Source organism: Narcine bancroftii, chromosome 1 (genome assembly GCF_036971445.1).
Source record: "Narcine bancroftii isolate sNarBan1 chromosome 1, sNarBan1.hap1, whole genome shotgun sequence".
NCBI lineage: Eukaryota > Metazoa > Chordata > Chondrichthyes > Torpediniformes > Narcinidae > Narcine > Narcine bancroftii.
In genome coordinates, this window is record NC_091469.1 from 79339108 (window position 1) to 79355355 (window position 16248).

The following is a 16248-nucleotide window of genomic DNA, read 5'->3' on the forward strand; positions in this document are numbered from 1 at the left end:
GACTTATTTAAGGACTCTTACTTGTGCACTTTATTGATTTTCTTTTTTATTCTCTCTGTATTGCACAGTCAGTTTATTTATGTTCATTATCTGTTTCAATTCTTATTTGCGTACAGTTAGTGGTAATTCTGCTGCACCCGCTCAAAAAAAGAATCTCAGTGTTGTATGTGATGCCATGTTTGTACTCTGACAATAAATCTAAAATCTGAAATCTACTTCCTCCTCTCTGTCAATTACCAACCACAGTTGGTTGCATCTTTAAAGAACTCGAGCAACTCAGTCAAACATGATTTCGCTTTTAAAAACCAGACTGGCATTCCTAATAAATTTGTAAATGTCTTACTATTACTGTTAGAAGATTTTTTCTATTGAGTGATATTGGGCTTACAGTTTCCTGCTTTCTGCCTTCCTCTTTCTGAACATAATGGTGCTACATTTGCAGTGTTTGAGTCCTCTGGGGTCCGTCCAGAATCAAGGGAATATTCAGAATTTGCAACAACATAGCCACCAATCTTCCAAGAAGTTCTTTTAAGGCCAAATGATGCAGTCCAGCATGTCCAGGGATTGACAGCCCATTTGGTTTACCTCATCCTTTTACTCTAGTGATAGCGATGTTCCTCTTAAAACATATGTAGCTTGAAATGCAATATGTCAGGGAAAGGGGTACAAGTATATTGCTGCTTGATCCAGAAAGAATGTTCAGTTTCTTGGATGATGGGAAGGGACAGGGTTAAATGGAAGATGGTGCATTAAGGGGAAAGTGTTGCACACTCTTTGCTTGCATGGGAAGATGCTGTGTGTACAGGACTAGATATAGAAACAATTGGAAAAGTTGACCAGCGTGACAAAGGAAAAAAAATCCCTTCAAAATGTTGAAAGAGGAGGGGAAGAGTAACCAATAAAAGGGATTGACATTTACATTATGATCAAAATAATGATTAGTTTGCAATTCTTCTATTTTAGAATTCTTTAATTACTGCTTACGATATATGTTGACAATGTGGGGAAAAACAAATGCAGAAGACCACTTTGCAGAACACGTATGTTCAGTCTGCAATGTTGACTCTGACTTGTTACATCACATTCCAAATCCAAACTCTGTCTTTGGCCTCTCACACTGTTCCAACAAAGAACAAGGTAAGGTCAAGGAATTGCATGTCATTTTCTACTTTGACATATTGCAGGATTCAAAAATAAAATTAAACATCAAATTCAAGTTTATTTGTTATCCATTTGCACCAGATCAAAACATTGTTCTCCAGTCCACAGTGCAGAACAGTACAAAACACGCATACAGACTAAATACACATACAGACAAATGATACATATGCACAGTATATATGTATATACAATATATTAATATATTGCCCATTCAGAGCCAGCTCTTCAGCACTTGACGTCCTGTTTTGCGGAAACTGCCAAAATGTTTGGCCTGGAAGTCAGCCTGAAGAAAACTGAGGTCCTCCATCAGCCAGCTCCCCACCATGACTACCAGCCCCCCCACATCTCCATCGGGCACACAAAACTCAAAACGGTCAACCAGCTTACCTATCTCGGCTGCACCATTTCATCGGATGCAAGGATCGACAAAGAGATAGACAGCAGACTCGCCAAGGCAAATAGCGCCTTTGGAAGACTACACAAAAGAGTCTGGAAAAACAACTAACTGAAAAACCTCACAAAGATTAGCGTATACAGAGTTGTTGTCATACCCACACTCCTGTTCGGCTCTGAATCAAGAGTCCTCTACCGGCATCACCTACAGCTCCTAGAATGCTTCCACCAGCATTGTCTCCGCTCCATCCTCAACATTCATTGGAGCGACTTCATCACCAACATCGAAGTACTCGAGATGGCAGAAGCCAACAGCATCGAATCCACGCTGATGAAGATCCAACTGCGCTGGGTAGGTCACGTCTCCAGAATGGAGGACCATCGCCTTCCCAAGATCGTGTTATATGGTGAGCTCTCCACTGGCCACCGAGACAGAGGTGCACCAAAGAAGAGGTACAAGGACTGCCTAAAGAAATCTCTTGGTGCCTGCCACATTGACCACTGCCAGTGGGCTGATATCGCCTCAAACTGTGCATCTTGGCGCCTCACAGTTCGGCAGGCAGCAACCTCCTTTGAAGAAGACCGCAGAGCCCACCTCACTGACAAAAGACAAAGGAGGAAAAACCCAACACCCAATCCTAACCAACCAATTTTCTCTTGCAACCGCTGCAACCGTGTCTGCCTGTCCCGCATCGGATTTGTCAGCCACAAACGAGCCTGCAGCTGACGTGGACATTACCCCTCCATAAATCTTCATCCGCGAAGCCAAGCCAAAGAAAGAAGAAAAGAAAAAATATTAAAATAAATATTATTAATGAATAACATCATGGAGAGTCATTTTAGAAGACATTTAGCAATCTCATGGCCCGTGGAAAGAAACTGTTCCTCAGCCTTGTGTTCGGGCTCTGATTCATCTGCATATTTTTCCTGATGGGAGTAGCTGGAAGATGCTGAATATAGGGTGGTAGCGGTCCTCCCTGATTTTCTGAGCCCTCTTTAAACAACAATCCTGATAAATCACATCAGTGGGGAAAAGGGAGACCCCAGAGATCCTCTCTGCCATTTTTAACGTCCTGTGGATTGACTTCCGACCTGATGCTCAACAGCACCCGTAACTCATTTTGATGCAGCCGGCCAGGACTCTCTCAATAGAGCTCCTGTAGAAAGTTCACAGAATGGTGGCCAGTAGCCTTGGATTCCTCATCTTTCTAAGGAACTGCAGTGGCTGTTGCATCTTCCTGACAAGTGAGGAGATGTTGTGTGTCTTGGATAGGTCATTTCTTAATGGACTCTGAGGAACGTGGTGCTCTCCACTACCGAACTATTAATGTGTAGTGGAGGGTGCTCATCCCTGGGCTTCTTGAAGCCCACAATCATCTCCTTTGACTTGTCCATGTTGAGACTCAGGTTGTTATTTTCATACCATTCCATTAGATTTTCCATCTATCTCTCTCTTTCTGTAGTGTGACTCATTGTTGTTGCTGGTGAGCCAATTACTGTTGTGTCACCTGCATACTTGATGGCACTGTTGGAAGTGGATCTGGCGATCCAGTCGTGTCCCACTAGCGTGAACAGGAGGGGACTGAGCACACAGACCTCAGGTGCACCAATGTTCAGCATGATGGTGCTCGTCTGCAGTCTTTCCATTAGAAAATTCAGATTCCAGTTACAGGGAGGGGTGTTGAGTCCCAGTGAGCGGTGTTGTGTCCCAGTGAGGTTAGCTTCTCCACCAGGCTCTGTGGTACGATTCTATTAAATGCCAAGCAGAAGTCAATGAACAGCAGCCTGGTGTATGAGGTGTTGTTCCTGTGAGGTTTAGGACGGAGTGGAGGGACACGACTATAGGATTGTCAGTGAAATGGTTCCATTTGTAGACAAATTGAAATGGGTCCATTGTGCTTGGGAGGTGCACCTTGATATATTCCATCACTAGATGCTTATTATGGAGGGGGTCAGTGGCACTGAGTGTAATCATTGAGGTCTATTAATGTCGCTGTCTTTGGTACTGGGCTGCGATAATGTGTTGAAGATTTCCATAAAGACCTATATCAGTTGTTCTGGACAGTTCCTTCAGAACATGGCCGGGTATGCTGTCTGGTTTTGTTACCTTGTATGGGTTCACCCTGGATAGGATTCTCCTCATCTTGGCCACAGCTATGCAAGAGGCCTGTTCTTCAGGGAGAGACAGAACTTTGTCAATCTTTCTGGAAGGGAGGCGTAGTTGTCTCGCAAGGTTCTCATGTCTGTTATTGTTTTGATCCCTTGCCATGTGCACCTTGTGTCACCTGTGTCGCACAGCTGACAATGGATCCTCTGTGTGTACCCATGTTTCTTTGTCTTCTGAATTGGATGTGAGAGTTCAACCTTGGCTGATCTTAGTGCCATCTTGCACCCTGTCCTGAAGGCAGCATCATGAGCTCTGAGAAGTGCCTGGACCTCTGACTTCAACCATAATTTCTGGTTAGGCCTGGTTGTGAAGTATTGATCTCCATAAATTCTTTGTTGCACTTGAGATTTAGATAGTCACTGAGCTTGTGTACTCATCGGTATTTATGTAGCTGTTATATGTGGCCACCTCCCTGAAACCGCTCCAGTATGTGGTCTCAAAGCAGTTGCTGCTGTTCCACCAGCCAACTACCCCCCCCCCCCCCACCCCCACCTCACCCTCAGCCATGTCCTGATTACCCTGTGAACAGACTGTTCATTTTTCTGGTAGTCTGTATGTTGTGGTTAGCAGGATGAAAATATGATCCCAGTATCCAAGGTGGGGGAAAGAGCACTAGGGATATTGGTATACACTCAATCTAGGGTGTTCTCTCCTCTGGTTGTGAAGTTTGCATGCTGTTAAGACTGTGGAAGAACTGTTTTCATGTTGGTGTGCTTGAAGTCGCCAGCTACAATCATGGCACCTTCTGGTTGGGACGTCTGTGGTTCACAGATGGTACCATAAAGCTCCTTCATTGCTTGGCCCCTCATTTGCCAAAGGCGGAATGTAAATTGCAGCAATCAGCATCACTGTGAACTTCCTGGGCAGGCAGAAGGGTCTACATTTCACCATCAGGTCCATCTCTGTTGAGCACAAGGTCTGTACAACAGAGACATTTGTGCACCAGTTCTCACTGAAGTAAACTCACAGTCCCCAACTCTTCGAGTCTTGCCAGTAACAACAGCATCTCTGCCTGATCTGATGCGATAAGGCCATCTAGCTGGATCGCTGAATCTGGTATGGAGTCCTGGTGCCACATTTCTGAAATCACCAGAGCACAGCAGCCCCGCAGTTCTTTCTGGTTCAGATGTATTCTTAGGTAATCCATTTTGTTCTCTAGAGATCTTATATTTGTGAGTAAAATCACTGGAAGCGCTGGTCTGAATGGATTAACTCCAAGACTCACCCCAATGCCACTCATTTGCCGGGCTTCTGTCTTCTTGCAGAGTACTTCTGATGACCTCGCTCTTGTCTCTAGCAATCCACTTTGCAGTTTACTGCAGTCTGGCTCGCTACCTTCAGTCAGACAAAACCACTCAATAACTTATCAGTCTGATCCTCGAGCTTCAGTTAATCAGGCAGCACAGTTTTATATGGCACATATCCTGCATTCGCTATCTTTATTTTTTCTTCTGCTCTAGTCTTGCTAATTTGATTTTGGTACCCAATTTACAACACACCCCAGGCATACTTTTATCAACCTTGTTCAGCTTACACCACTACCATTCACAAAATGGCATTCAGTATCTCCTGGTCTACATATGTTCACAGACAATCCAATTTTGCCATATCCACCCAATTACTCTTTCTCTACAACTTCAAACTTTTTCTAGTCAAAATACAGAGATGCTGGAGGAACTCAGCGTCCATAAGAGCTAAAGATGGATTACAATAGTTTCGGGCCTGAGAAAGCACCTGCAGACATTTGTGTTGACTTCAAATTTTTTCTAGTTTTGATGGAAGATTATCAACCTAAAACATGAATCGTTTTTCTCTCTCTTTATGCACTGTTCTGTGGCCAGTCTGTGCTAGGCCATTGTGCCATTTGCATTTGAGCCAGGACAGCAAACTAAATGTAGCCTATAGGGTGGAAACACAAAAATGCTAGAGGGTCTCTGCAAGTCTCACAGCATCCACTAGAGGTAAAGATATATAAACAATGCTTCAGGCCTGAACCCTTCTTCAATGTCTGACCAAAAAGCAGGCAGGCACCTGAATAAAACAGGCTGGGGGGAGAAGGAAAAAAAGGGCAGGAGGAAGAGCAGAGGCCAACAGACAAAGGATGAAAGTTGGATAGGAGGACAGGAGAGGAATATTAAGAATTAATCATGGAGGAGGTGGCTCTGTAAATGCAGAGCTGGAGAAAAGGAGACAGACAGCTAGGGGAAGGGGAGAGATGGGCAAGGGGGTACCAGAAACTGGAGTAATCGATGCCATCTGGTTGGAGGGTACCCAGACGAAAGATGAGATGTTGTTCCTCCAATTTGCGGGCAGTCTCAGTCTGGCAGTGCATGAGATCATAGACAGACATGTTGGCATGGGAATAAGGCAGGGAATTGAAATGGGTTGCCATTGAGAGATCACCGATATTGTAGTGGACAGAGTGAAGGTGGTCAATGAAATGATCTTCCAGTTTGCGGCCAATCTCCAATGTAAAGGAGATCAAAATGGGAGCATTGGATGTACTAGATGACCCATGCAGATTCACAAATGAAGTGTTGCTTCACTTGAAAGGATTGTTTAGAACCCAGAATGGGAGTGATGGAGGAGGAGTGGTGCAAATGTATAATTTCTTGCAGACACAGGTTTAGGTACCGAGGGGATGAACAGTGGGAAGGGAAGAATAGATGAGGGAGTCATGGAGGGAGCTATCCCTGAGGAAGGCAGAGAGGAGAAGATATCTCTGATGGTGGGATCACCTAATAGATGGGGAAAATAGAGGATGATATGTTGGATGTGGAGGTGAGTGGGATATTAGTTGAGGACAAGCAGAATCCTGTCTTTGTTATGTTTTGGGGGGGGCAGGGCAAATGTGTAGGTAATGGAGCATATGCTGTTGAGGGCCGTTGATGGTTCTAGAGGGGAAGCCATGTTTTTTGAAGGAGGACATAGCAAATGATCTGGCATGGAAGACTCATCCTAAGAGCAGATGCGACGGAAATGGAGGAATTGCAAGAAAGGAATGACATCCTTACAAGCGACAAGGTGTGAAGAGGTAGCTGCCGGAATTGGTGGGTTTGTAGAAAATGACTGCCAAGAGTTTGTCTCCAGAGATGGAGACAGAGATTGAGAAGGAAGGGAGTGCTGCTTGAGAAGGGAATTTTAGGTCGGAGAGAAAGTTGCTGCGAAGTGGATAAAGTCGACAAATTCATCATGGGTGCATGAGGCAGTACCAATGTAGTTATCAATGAAGCAGAGGAAGAGTGAGGAGCCTTGCTATGTAGGCTTGTCACATGGATTGTTCCACATCAATGGTTCTCAACCTTTTTCTTTCCACTCACATACTACAACTTTAAGTAATCTCTACGCCAGAGGTGCTCTGTGATTAGTAAGGAATTACTTATGGTGGTATGTGAGTGGGGAAAAAGGATGAGAATCACTGCTCAACTCCCCATTGATACTGAAATATCTTGTTTGAGAAAAATTGTCATTGGCCCATCTCCTTTGGAGTTATGAAACCGTGCACATATCAAGTCAATTAGGTACAATTAAAACCATGGTTTTCACACTTTTTCTTTCCACCCACATTCCACCTTAAGTAATCCCTCAGAATAAGAGAGCACCTATGGCAATAGGGATTACTTAAGGTGGTAAGTGAGTGGAAAGAAAAATTGGTGTGAAAACCACTGGCCTACTTGGTGATCTCTTGACTCACGGCTTTGCTTCACTATCCAAGGACACATGAAATCTGACAGCCACTGGTACGCTGAAACAATATATCTGGTACTTGAATCACTAAACAGGAACACTGGCACACTTGGCAGATAATTCCCAGTGGTCTGCTGTATCATGGACAATCTCATGAAGTGACAGCTCTAACCTAGCACTACACTGGAAAAAGCTGAGGAATATTAGCATGAGGAGAAGGAGGTAATGAAGGGAATTCATCAGGAAGAGCAAGTTAGGAGGAAAGAGGAGGCAACCAATTCATCTCGGTAAAACTTCAATAACCGCGATTTAGGCTCTCAAGAAACCAATAGTTGTACACCTTTCCTTCCATCAAACATTGCTCATGTCATCCACTTATTTACAATGCAAAAATACAAGTCACCAGAAAGTAAACATTCCAAACCATATTAAGTGAAATCACTCTGTATCACATTCAAATATCAACAGGTAACACTTGTGTGTTCATTAAATCATTTAGCTGATTGCCATGCAGAGTGTTAACAAATGTCTGCATCCTGTCAGTGGAAAAATTCTGAATTTCAGAGAATCCCAGGATAAACCAAACTCTGGGCATGGACTCCTGGTTGCAGTCTGTGCCATCTTGGCATGGACATCAGAAATCCATCATAAGTTACTGACAACAAAAACATTGCTGAAACAGTAGTGATAAGAATGCAAATGCTGACAATCTGAGGTTTATGTTGCACAAATCTATTGTCCAGATGTCTCAGCAATCTAAATGACCTATTGGAGGACAGCTAGCCAGATTGACATGGTATGCTGCAAGCTCGTCTGCAATCCAAAGCCACAATGGAAATAGTCAGTCCTTGCTTGCCAGCAGTCCATTTCAGCATCCAGAATTTACTGGCTATAATAAAGCTGCTAATGGCCACAGATGCTGCCTCATTGTTGGATCCACAAGTCTGCAGATGGAGATGGCCATTACTTCCAGGCATGAATATTTAAGCTCCAAACTGAACAAAGCCCTGTGCCAAATTATCGTGAGTCTTCTCTGTTCTCCATTTTCAACACATTTTTGGCAGGGCTTCTCAGTGCATCAAACTTTCAGGTCTGTGCACTCATCAGCCTTACTCTGTAGCCTGGCCCATGGCTGACATGATGTGACCTTGACCTCTAGAAATTGAACATTGGTGTCATTCTTTCCCTTTGCCCTAGCCACAGGCAGATCATGCCTGGTAGATCACGAGGTGTAGATCCTTGCCTAGTTATTGATCCCTTTGCAACCTGGGCAATAAAAGGAAAATTAGCCTTTTTTTTCTCTTTTGAAATGCTTTCATTGTCCATTTCCAGAAGAATTCCCTCCACGTTAGTAAATTAGACTGGACACTTAATCCACTCTGTACAGATTTGCCTTCATTTCATGGATGCGATGATGTCAAAATATGCCATTTCTTTTTGAACAAAGATGTTGGATAAAAGGTCATTAGTTTCAATTTTCATAATTTACTTATAATAAAAAGGGAGCAAACTGCACTCAAAATAATGAATCATCCTTGATTTAAAGGACAAGAAAGGGATATTGTTTTTTTATTAACAAATCTGTGATTTTTATTCCATTAAAAATATCCATCACCTGCATGAGAATGGACTATGTGAACCCAGTCCATCCTCATCCAGTTTATGGCCCCTTCCTTATCCTTAACACAATCACAAGGTTTTACCCAATAGAAATGCTCTGTAGCTCAGGTTGTCCATGAGTCATTAATAACTTTCCAGCCACACCCCCCTCCCCCACACACATTTCCCTCTTAATCTCTCAATCTTTCCCTTTGTTTCCTGCATCTTTATTTCCCCTTTTTGACCTTTTTTCAAGGCAATGCTATTAGTCAATATTATGAACAGATCAGATTTTGACATCTCGTAAAGGGAATTCACCATGGTAACAATATCTTAAAAGAAGGATGTCATAACCTGAAATTCTTTTAATGACTTTGACATGGCATCAGCACTAAGTGATGCATGCATTTAGTGCACCCAACTAGCTTGAAACCCAATTCCTGGAAAACTGTTCCAAAGGTATTCTCTAAATGATCAGCAATGTTAAATTTTATGTGTCTTAAATGGAGTATTAATATCTTCATTGTAAATATCTTCTTGATGTTCTTTCACTTACTGGCCAGTTTGTATTTTTTTTGGAGTATCTGAAATGAAAAAGGCAGAAGGATATAAGGTGTGGTGACAGGAGTTTGGGGTTTACTGTTGGATAGTTGGAGGCAAGTGCTTATGCCTCTTGTAGTAACAAAGTGGTGTGTGAACTGAGAGGGAGGTTGGGTGTGAAGTAGACGTCAATGTCTTTTTTATTCCATTTGATCTGACTGTGGCTGGAACAACAGCTACATATCCTGATAATTGAATGTGTCTATTGCTCGTTGGAGGTTCAAAATGCATTTCTTGAATTCCTGTTTCTTCCATATATGTATTGCCTTTTATTGCAAAAAGCTAAAAGTTCCATTATTTGTCATGTAATACTACATTTAGAATGTAACATATAAAAAATTCTTTAACTTTTTTTTGTTCTACTGCCACTTTATCCAGTGCCCCTCACAGAAATGAGGCCCCAAAGAGGAACAAACATGCTGGTTTAGAAGACCAGTGCTCTAACCACTGAACTAAGTGAGGAAGAACATAAATGATTGGCATATACACTGCATGAGTCTTGTTTCAATGGCTTGCAATGAATGCAAGCTGTGAGATCATGGGCAGGAGGTTTGTGTCAATGTGTGAGGCAGTGGTAAATAGATTACTACTGCTAAGTATATGCCCTTATTGAAAGAGTAAGTGCTTGAAGAGATGTGGTGAATTCTGAAGTCTAAGGTGGGCAGTGTGGTTGAGGGACTCTCAGCATCTGAAGATATGTTTCTCTTGCTTACCAGCTCCTTCAGTGTGAACTCCAAAGCACTGTCTGAAAGGTTAGAGATTGATTTCTCTTTCATGACATTCTTTGCTTTTTTCCTGCCAGAGTTAGTTGTTAAATGAGTTGACTCTAGCTCTGGCTCCAATACATCTCCCCTTTTAAAAATGAAGGGTAAATTTAACTACTGCAGTACAATTACCATGGCATTCAGCTAATGTGCCCGCAGAATGAATAGTCTGGTTAGTTCTGGCTTGATGCTAAAAGATAACTTAAACAATTTCATGAGCTGTCTACATTGTGGTAAATGAGGACATTTCAATTGGTCCACATGATCTCCTTTCACAATTTTTAATGGTTGTATAATTAATTCTTCTCCTCCCTCCCCACCCCCACTCTCACTTTGCCAGTTTTTAAAACAATTTTGAATCTTATGACTATTACCGAGGACTCATAGGGTGAGTTATAGAAAATTTGATTTGAAATTGTCGACTCACTCCTTTGTAAATTAAAAAAGAAAGACACTTTAAAAGTTAGTCACACCATGCTCCTGTGTTCTTATCTTTAAACTTCTCTGGACTTCCCCAAATAAACAGATATTGACATTTTATTATCTGATAAAGATTTCCTAAAGTTCTTGGAGAAACATATTACTTTCTTTTTTGGAAAAAAATACTACAGTCTGGGATGCTTTCAAAACTTTTATTAGGGGCAAAATTATTTTTTATAATTATTAAAAAAAAAGGCTAATAAAGAGAAAAATAATTTAGCTAACCAACAGAAACAATTGGATCAAAAGTATGCTCTGGCTCCAGACCCTGCTTAATATAAACGACATGTCAAAATTAAAATTAAATATTATCTTTTTCTAACATATCCAATTGAAAGCCAACTTTTAAAAGGTAAAAGTCAATTCTATATTCATGGTGTCAAAACAGGTAAACTATTGGCTAATTAATTAAAAGCTTTGAAACCAAACGGCAAATTAAAGAAATTTGCAAAGCTAATGATGATACGATAACTGATAATTTAGAAATAAATTATATCTTTACAGAATTTTTTTTCTGAACTTTATAGTTCTGACTCTCCTATGGATAATATTGTAATGAATAATTTTTTTGATAAATTGAATTTTCCTGTGCTTTCTTCTGTTAATCAAAAGCAATTGAATCAACCTATCTCATATGAGGAATTGCTGAGGCTATACATTTATTACATACTGGGAAGTCACCAGGGACTCGTGGATTTCCTGGTGAATTTTATAAGGCTTTTTCCTCATTACTTACACCTCACCTATGCTCTATATTTTCTGTTTATTTTAAGTTGGATAAGCTGTGACAGTCTTTTTATGAAGTTTTCATCTTGCTTATTCTTGAAAAGAATAAAAACCTAGTCAACTGCTCTTCATACAAGCCAATTTCTTTACTTAAAGCTGATACCAAAATTTCATCCCAAGTTTTGGCTCGTAGACTTGATAATATTTTGCCACTTATATCTGATGGCCAGCCTACATTTAATAAAAATTGGTATTCCCATTTCATTATATGCCATTTATTAAAAATTATATAATCTCCTTCTAAAGAGACCTCGGAATGTATGATATCTCTGGATGCGGAGAAGGTTTTTGACTAGAATTATTTATTTAAGACTTTAGAAAAATTTAATTTTGGGGCTGACTTCATTCAATTAATTAAATTATTATATCTATTCCCCACTGCTTGCGTTCTTACTAATTTTCAGAACTCTAAACCATTTAAACTCCAGCGTGGAAACAGACGATGATTCCCTTCAAGTCATTGCTTTTTCACATCACTCTGGAACCTTGAGCTATTGCTTTCCAAGAATCTAATGATATTTTAAGGAAGGGGACTGCTCACAAAGTTCTGCTTTATGCTGATGATGTATTGCTTTTTTGTTTCTAATCTTGAGCCCTCATTGCCTTCTGTGCTTTCTTTACTTTCACATTTTAGTCAATTTTCAGGTTATAAGTTGAATTTATATAAAAGTGAATTCTTTCCTTTGAATAATTTGGCACCAATAAATACCAACCTTCCTTTTAAAATTGTAAGAAATTAATTTACTTATTTGGATGTAACAATAACTAAGAATTCTAAATATTTATTTAAAGAAAAATTTCTTACTTTAATAAAATACGTGAGAAGGGCATTATCAGTGATTGGTTGAATCAACTCTGTTAAAATGAATATCTTACCTAATTTATATACCTTTTTCAGGCTTTGCCTGATTTTATTCTTGTCTTTTTTTTTAAATTCCCTTAACACAATCGTATCTTCTATATGGAAGAATAAACACCCTCACCTAAATAAAGTCCACTTTCAAAATCTTAAAAAGAATGGAGGTTTAGCCTTACAAAATTTTAGGTTCTATTACTGGGCAGTCAACATACAGAATCTTAGATTTTGGTCATATTATATTAGATGTGAAGATTGTCCAATATGGATCACTTTGGAATCTAATTCTGTTGCAAAATTTTCTATTATCTCTCTTCTTGGATCATCACTTCCCTTATCTTTAAATAAATTAACTGACAATCTGGTACTGTAAAAGATCTGGATACAGCTTAGAAAACATTTTGTTTTACTGAAATTTTCTCTTTTTAGTTCTATTTTTTCTAATTATTTCTTTAAACATCCCCTGATTAAAGTCATTTTTAAAGAATGGTATAGATTAAGCATTAAATGTGTTAAAGATCTCCCCTATTTATTGATGGAAGTCTTGCATCTTTTGAACAACTGCCAGTTAACCATAGCTTAGTAAATACTCTTTTTTTCATTATTTACATATTAGAGAATTTTTTCCATCTCAATTACATACATTTCCTAAGAGTTTTGACAAGAATTTAATAGATGTAATTTTTAATTTTCAATTTTTTAATATGGTTCAATATCTAATATTTATGATATGTTGTTGGTAACAAGAGGGGCTCCTTTAGATAAAAATTTAACAAAAAAGCCTGGGAACAGTACCTACAGTTTTCAAACTCTGAAGTAACTTGGAATGTATTTTTTAAATTGTGTAATGCCTCATCTTTATGTGTTCACCACTCTCCCCTACAATTTAAATTGGTCCATAGGGTTCAGATGTCCAAAGTCAAACTATCTCACGTTTATGCAGATATATCTCCTTGTTGTGATAGATGCAATAATGGAGATTCTTCACAAATTCATATGTTTTAGACATGTTTGAATCTTGGGATATAATGGAAGGAAGTATTTCAAACTTTTTCTGTACTTTTTAAAGTTAATTTTAAGACTAATCCTTTAACTGCTTTGTTTAGTACTGTTGGAGAGAGAAGCATAACTTTGCATGTATTGGCTTTTATTTCTCTTATAGCTAGGCAGGTTGTGTTTTTTAGATAGAAGGACAAGATCAATGATTTCGTGATGTCATGTCATGTTTAAATTTAGAGAAGATTCGATGCTCAATATCCATTTTGAATTTAAATTTTCAAACACTGTGGGGTACCCTTTTTGAATTGCTTTCAAAATCCTTGATTTGGTATTAATGCAGAGGTGTTGGCTTATAAGGTAATTTATTACAGCAACATGGAATTTTTTTTCTCTTTCTTTTCTTTGACAAACAGCTTCAGTTTTGGTAGTGGGATTAGATTTTCTGTTTATAATAAAATATTACTATAATATAAACTGCTTGATTAAGAATTTGGGGTATCATAGATGAAATTTTGAGTGTAGTGTATTCTGTATTTTTCTACATTTTGACTTTTAATATGTATTCTTATGTACTCTATCTTTTTATTGACTTGAATTTCAATTTCAATAAAATATTGAAAAAGGAAAGAAAAGAAAGTTAGTCACAAAGATGATTTCTTGTTGATCCAATGTAACTATTCATTTACTACATTGAAATTAGTTCCTGTCCCAGATTGATTGAGACTCGTGTCAGTCTGGGTATATATTCCAGGAAGATGTGGCAATTCCTAGGAGATGTTTCATAATTCATATCCAAGTAAAACTGGACCTTATTTTCTCATGTTCTTACCATCACGAGACATTCCAAGGGCAAGACATTTTTGCAGTCGACAATGCTGACATCGATTCCTATTTGTCCGATCGATTAAACAGTTTCTCTGCCGAGGGCAGGAGTAAGAGGCATTGTTCTGCTGACTTCTCCTAAAGAATCCCTAGGACAAAAAGAGGATTGTAGATTATATCAACTTTTGTGATAATCTTTTATGTTTTTCTCTTTCTCCTTCAATATTTTTATAGTTTCATCATATAATTGTTGCATGGGTACATGAGATTAAGATAGAATATTAAAAAATCTATATAGAATAATACAGATGGTATTGTATGTAACCTTTTACATTAAAAATTAGTTAAAAAAACTCTAAACTACCATTCTGCTTATCTAACCCCACCCCTCAGAGGCTATTGGCTTAACATGAGCAGACCACTACTGATAATAAAAAAAATAAAATAACCAATCGGGTCATAAACCAGAGAAGAGTTAATCTTACACATTTTGAAAATACCATAATTGAGAAAAAAAAACATAAATAAACAAAATTAAGATTATTTTTTTTCCAAAGTCAGATATGCCATCATATCAGATAATCATTGAGTATGAGTGGGAGGGACAACATCTTTCCATCCGATCAAGGGAAGCAAGGGCAACTACATGGGAATGGGAAGCAGTCAATATCAAAACTGTTGGCCCATTTATTTGAAAGAGAGCGAGAAAAGGATTTGGAGTCAAAATAATATTAAAAACTGAAGACAAGTTATGAAATACCCCTTCCTAAAAATTGGAAAGAGAAGGACATAACCAGAACATATGATATAGGGTATACTTTCTTCAGTTATACATTTGTCACATTTAGAAGAGAGATTAGAATAGAATTTAGCTAATTGAAATTTGGAATAGTGAGCTCAGTGTACTACCTTAAACTCCATTAATGAGCCTGGGACAAAGAGAAAATGAATGCACTCACTTCAAAATAGAGTCCCATGTAGTTTCAGAAAATAGCTGTTGAAACTCCTGTTCCCATAATTTTAAAATTCTGTCTAGGGAACTATTCCTAGAATTTATAAGCAAGTCATAAAGGCAAGATACCACCCCTTTACAGTTAGGTTTGAAATTATAAATCATCCCTATCATATTAGGTTTCAGGTCTTCAGGGAGCTTCAAAATTAAAGAATTCACGAAGCTCTTAACCTGTTAATAACGAAAGAAGTGGTGTCTAGGTATTGTAAATTTGGTGGATAATTGTTCAAAAGACGCAAGATTTTGGTCAGTAAAAGTATCTAAAAAAGATTGGATACCTAAATATGATCAAAATTGGAAACCAATATCTTGAACTATCGTAAAAAATAGAATTACCTAAAAAAGGACTAATTAATAAGAATCTATATACCCAAGATGTTTCCTAAATTGAAACCTGATTCTCAATGTATGTCTAACAATAAAATTATCATCTAATTTGGAGGCCAAAAAGGGTAAAGGTGGTCCAAGTATCAAAAGAAGAGAACACATTTTGGTAGATTTAATTTTTAAATTAATCCATCTTGAAGCACCTAAATTGACATTGAAGCACCTAAATTTTTCTTGTGATGAATCCAAAAAAGTAATATACCTAATATTAGTTGCTCAATAATAAAACCTGAAGTTAGGTAATGCTTGTTTTTCCTACAAGGAACTAATTTCACTGCATAAAAGTTCCAGTCAGTCGATTGTGGAACGAAATCAGGAACTGTTTACTCCCAGTTAAAATGAGTACTTCAAAAAATGAACATCAACAACAAACATATGCTTTAAATCAGATTTCATTCTGATTTACAAAATTGTAGGAAAAGATTTTGAGGTTTGCATGCCAGTAAAAACTAAGCACAAGCTGGAAACTGATATGTCTTTGTACCCCTTTCCCAATGAAAATGAATCAGAAGTTATCTTCCCAAGTGAGTAACTT

The 16248-nt window shown here is 38.6% G+C and overlaps 1 protein-coding gene across 1 annotated transcript in view; it reads right to left on the reverse strand.

Annotated features, from left to right (window-relative positions):
- The window catches only part of rorb (RAR-related orphan receptor B), a 106367-nt gene that overhangs the window by 68943 nt on the left and 21176 nt on the right, over nucleotides 1-16248 (reverse strand). The window contains exon 4 of the mRNA XM_069896554.1: nucleotides 14322-14463. Coding sequence (XP_069752655.1) covers nucleotides 14322-14463 — 142 coding nt within the window. The remainder of the gene's footprint in view (nucleotides 1-14321; nucleotides 14464-16248) is intronic.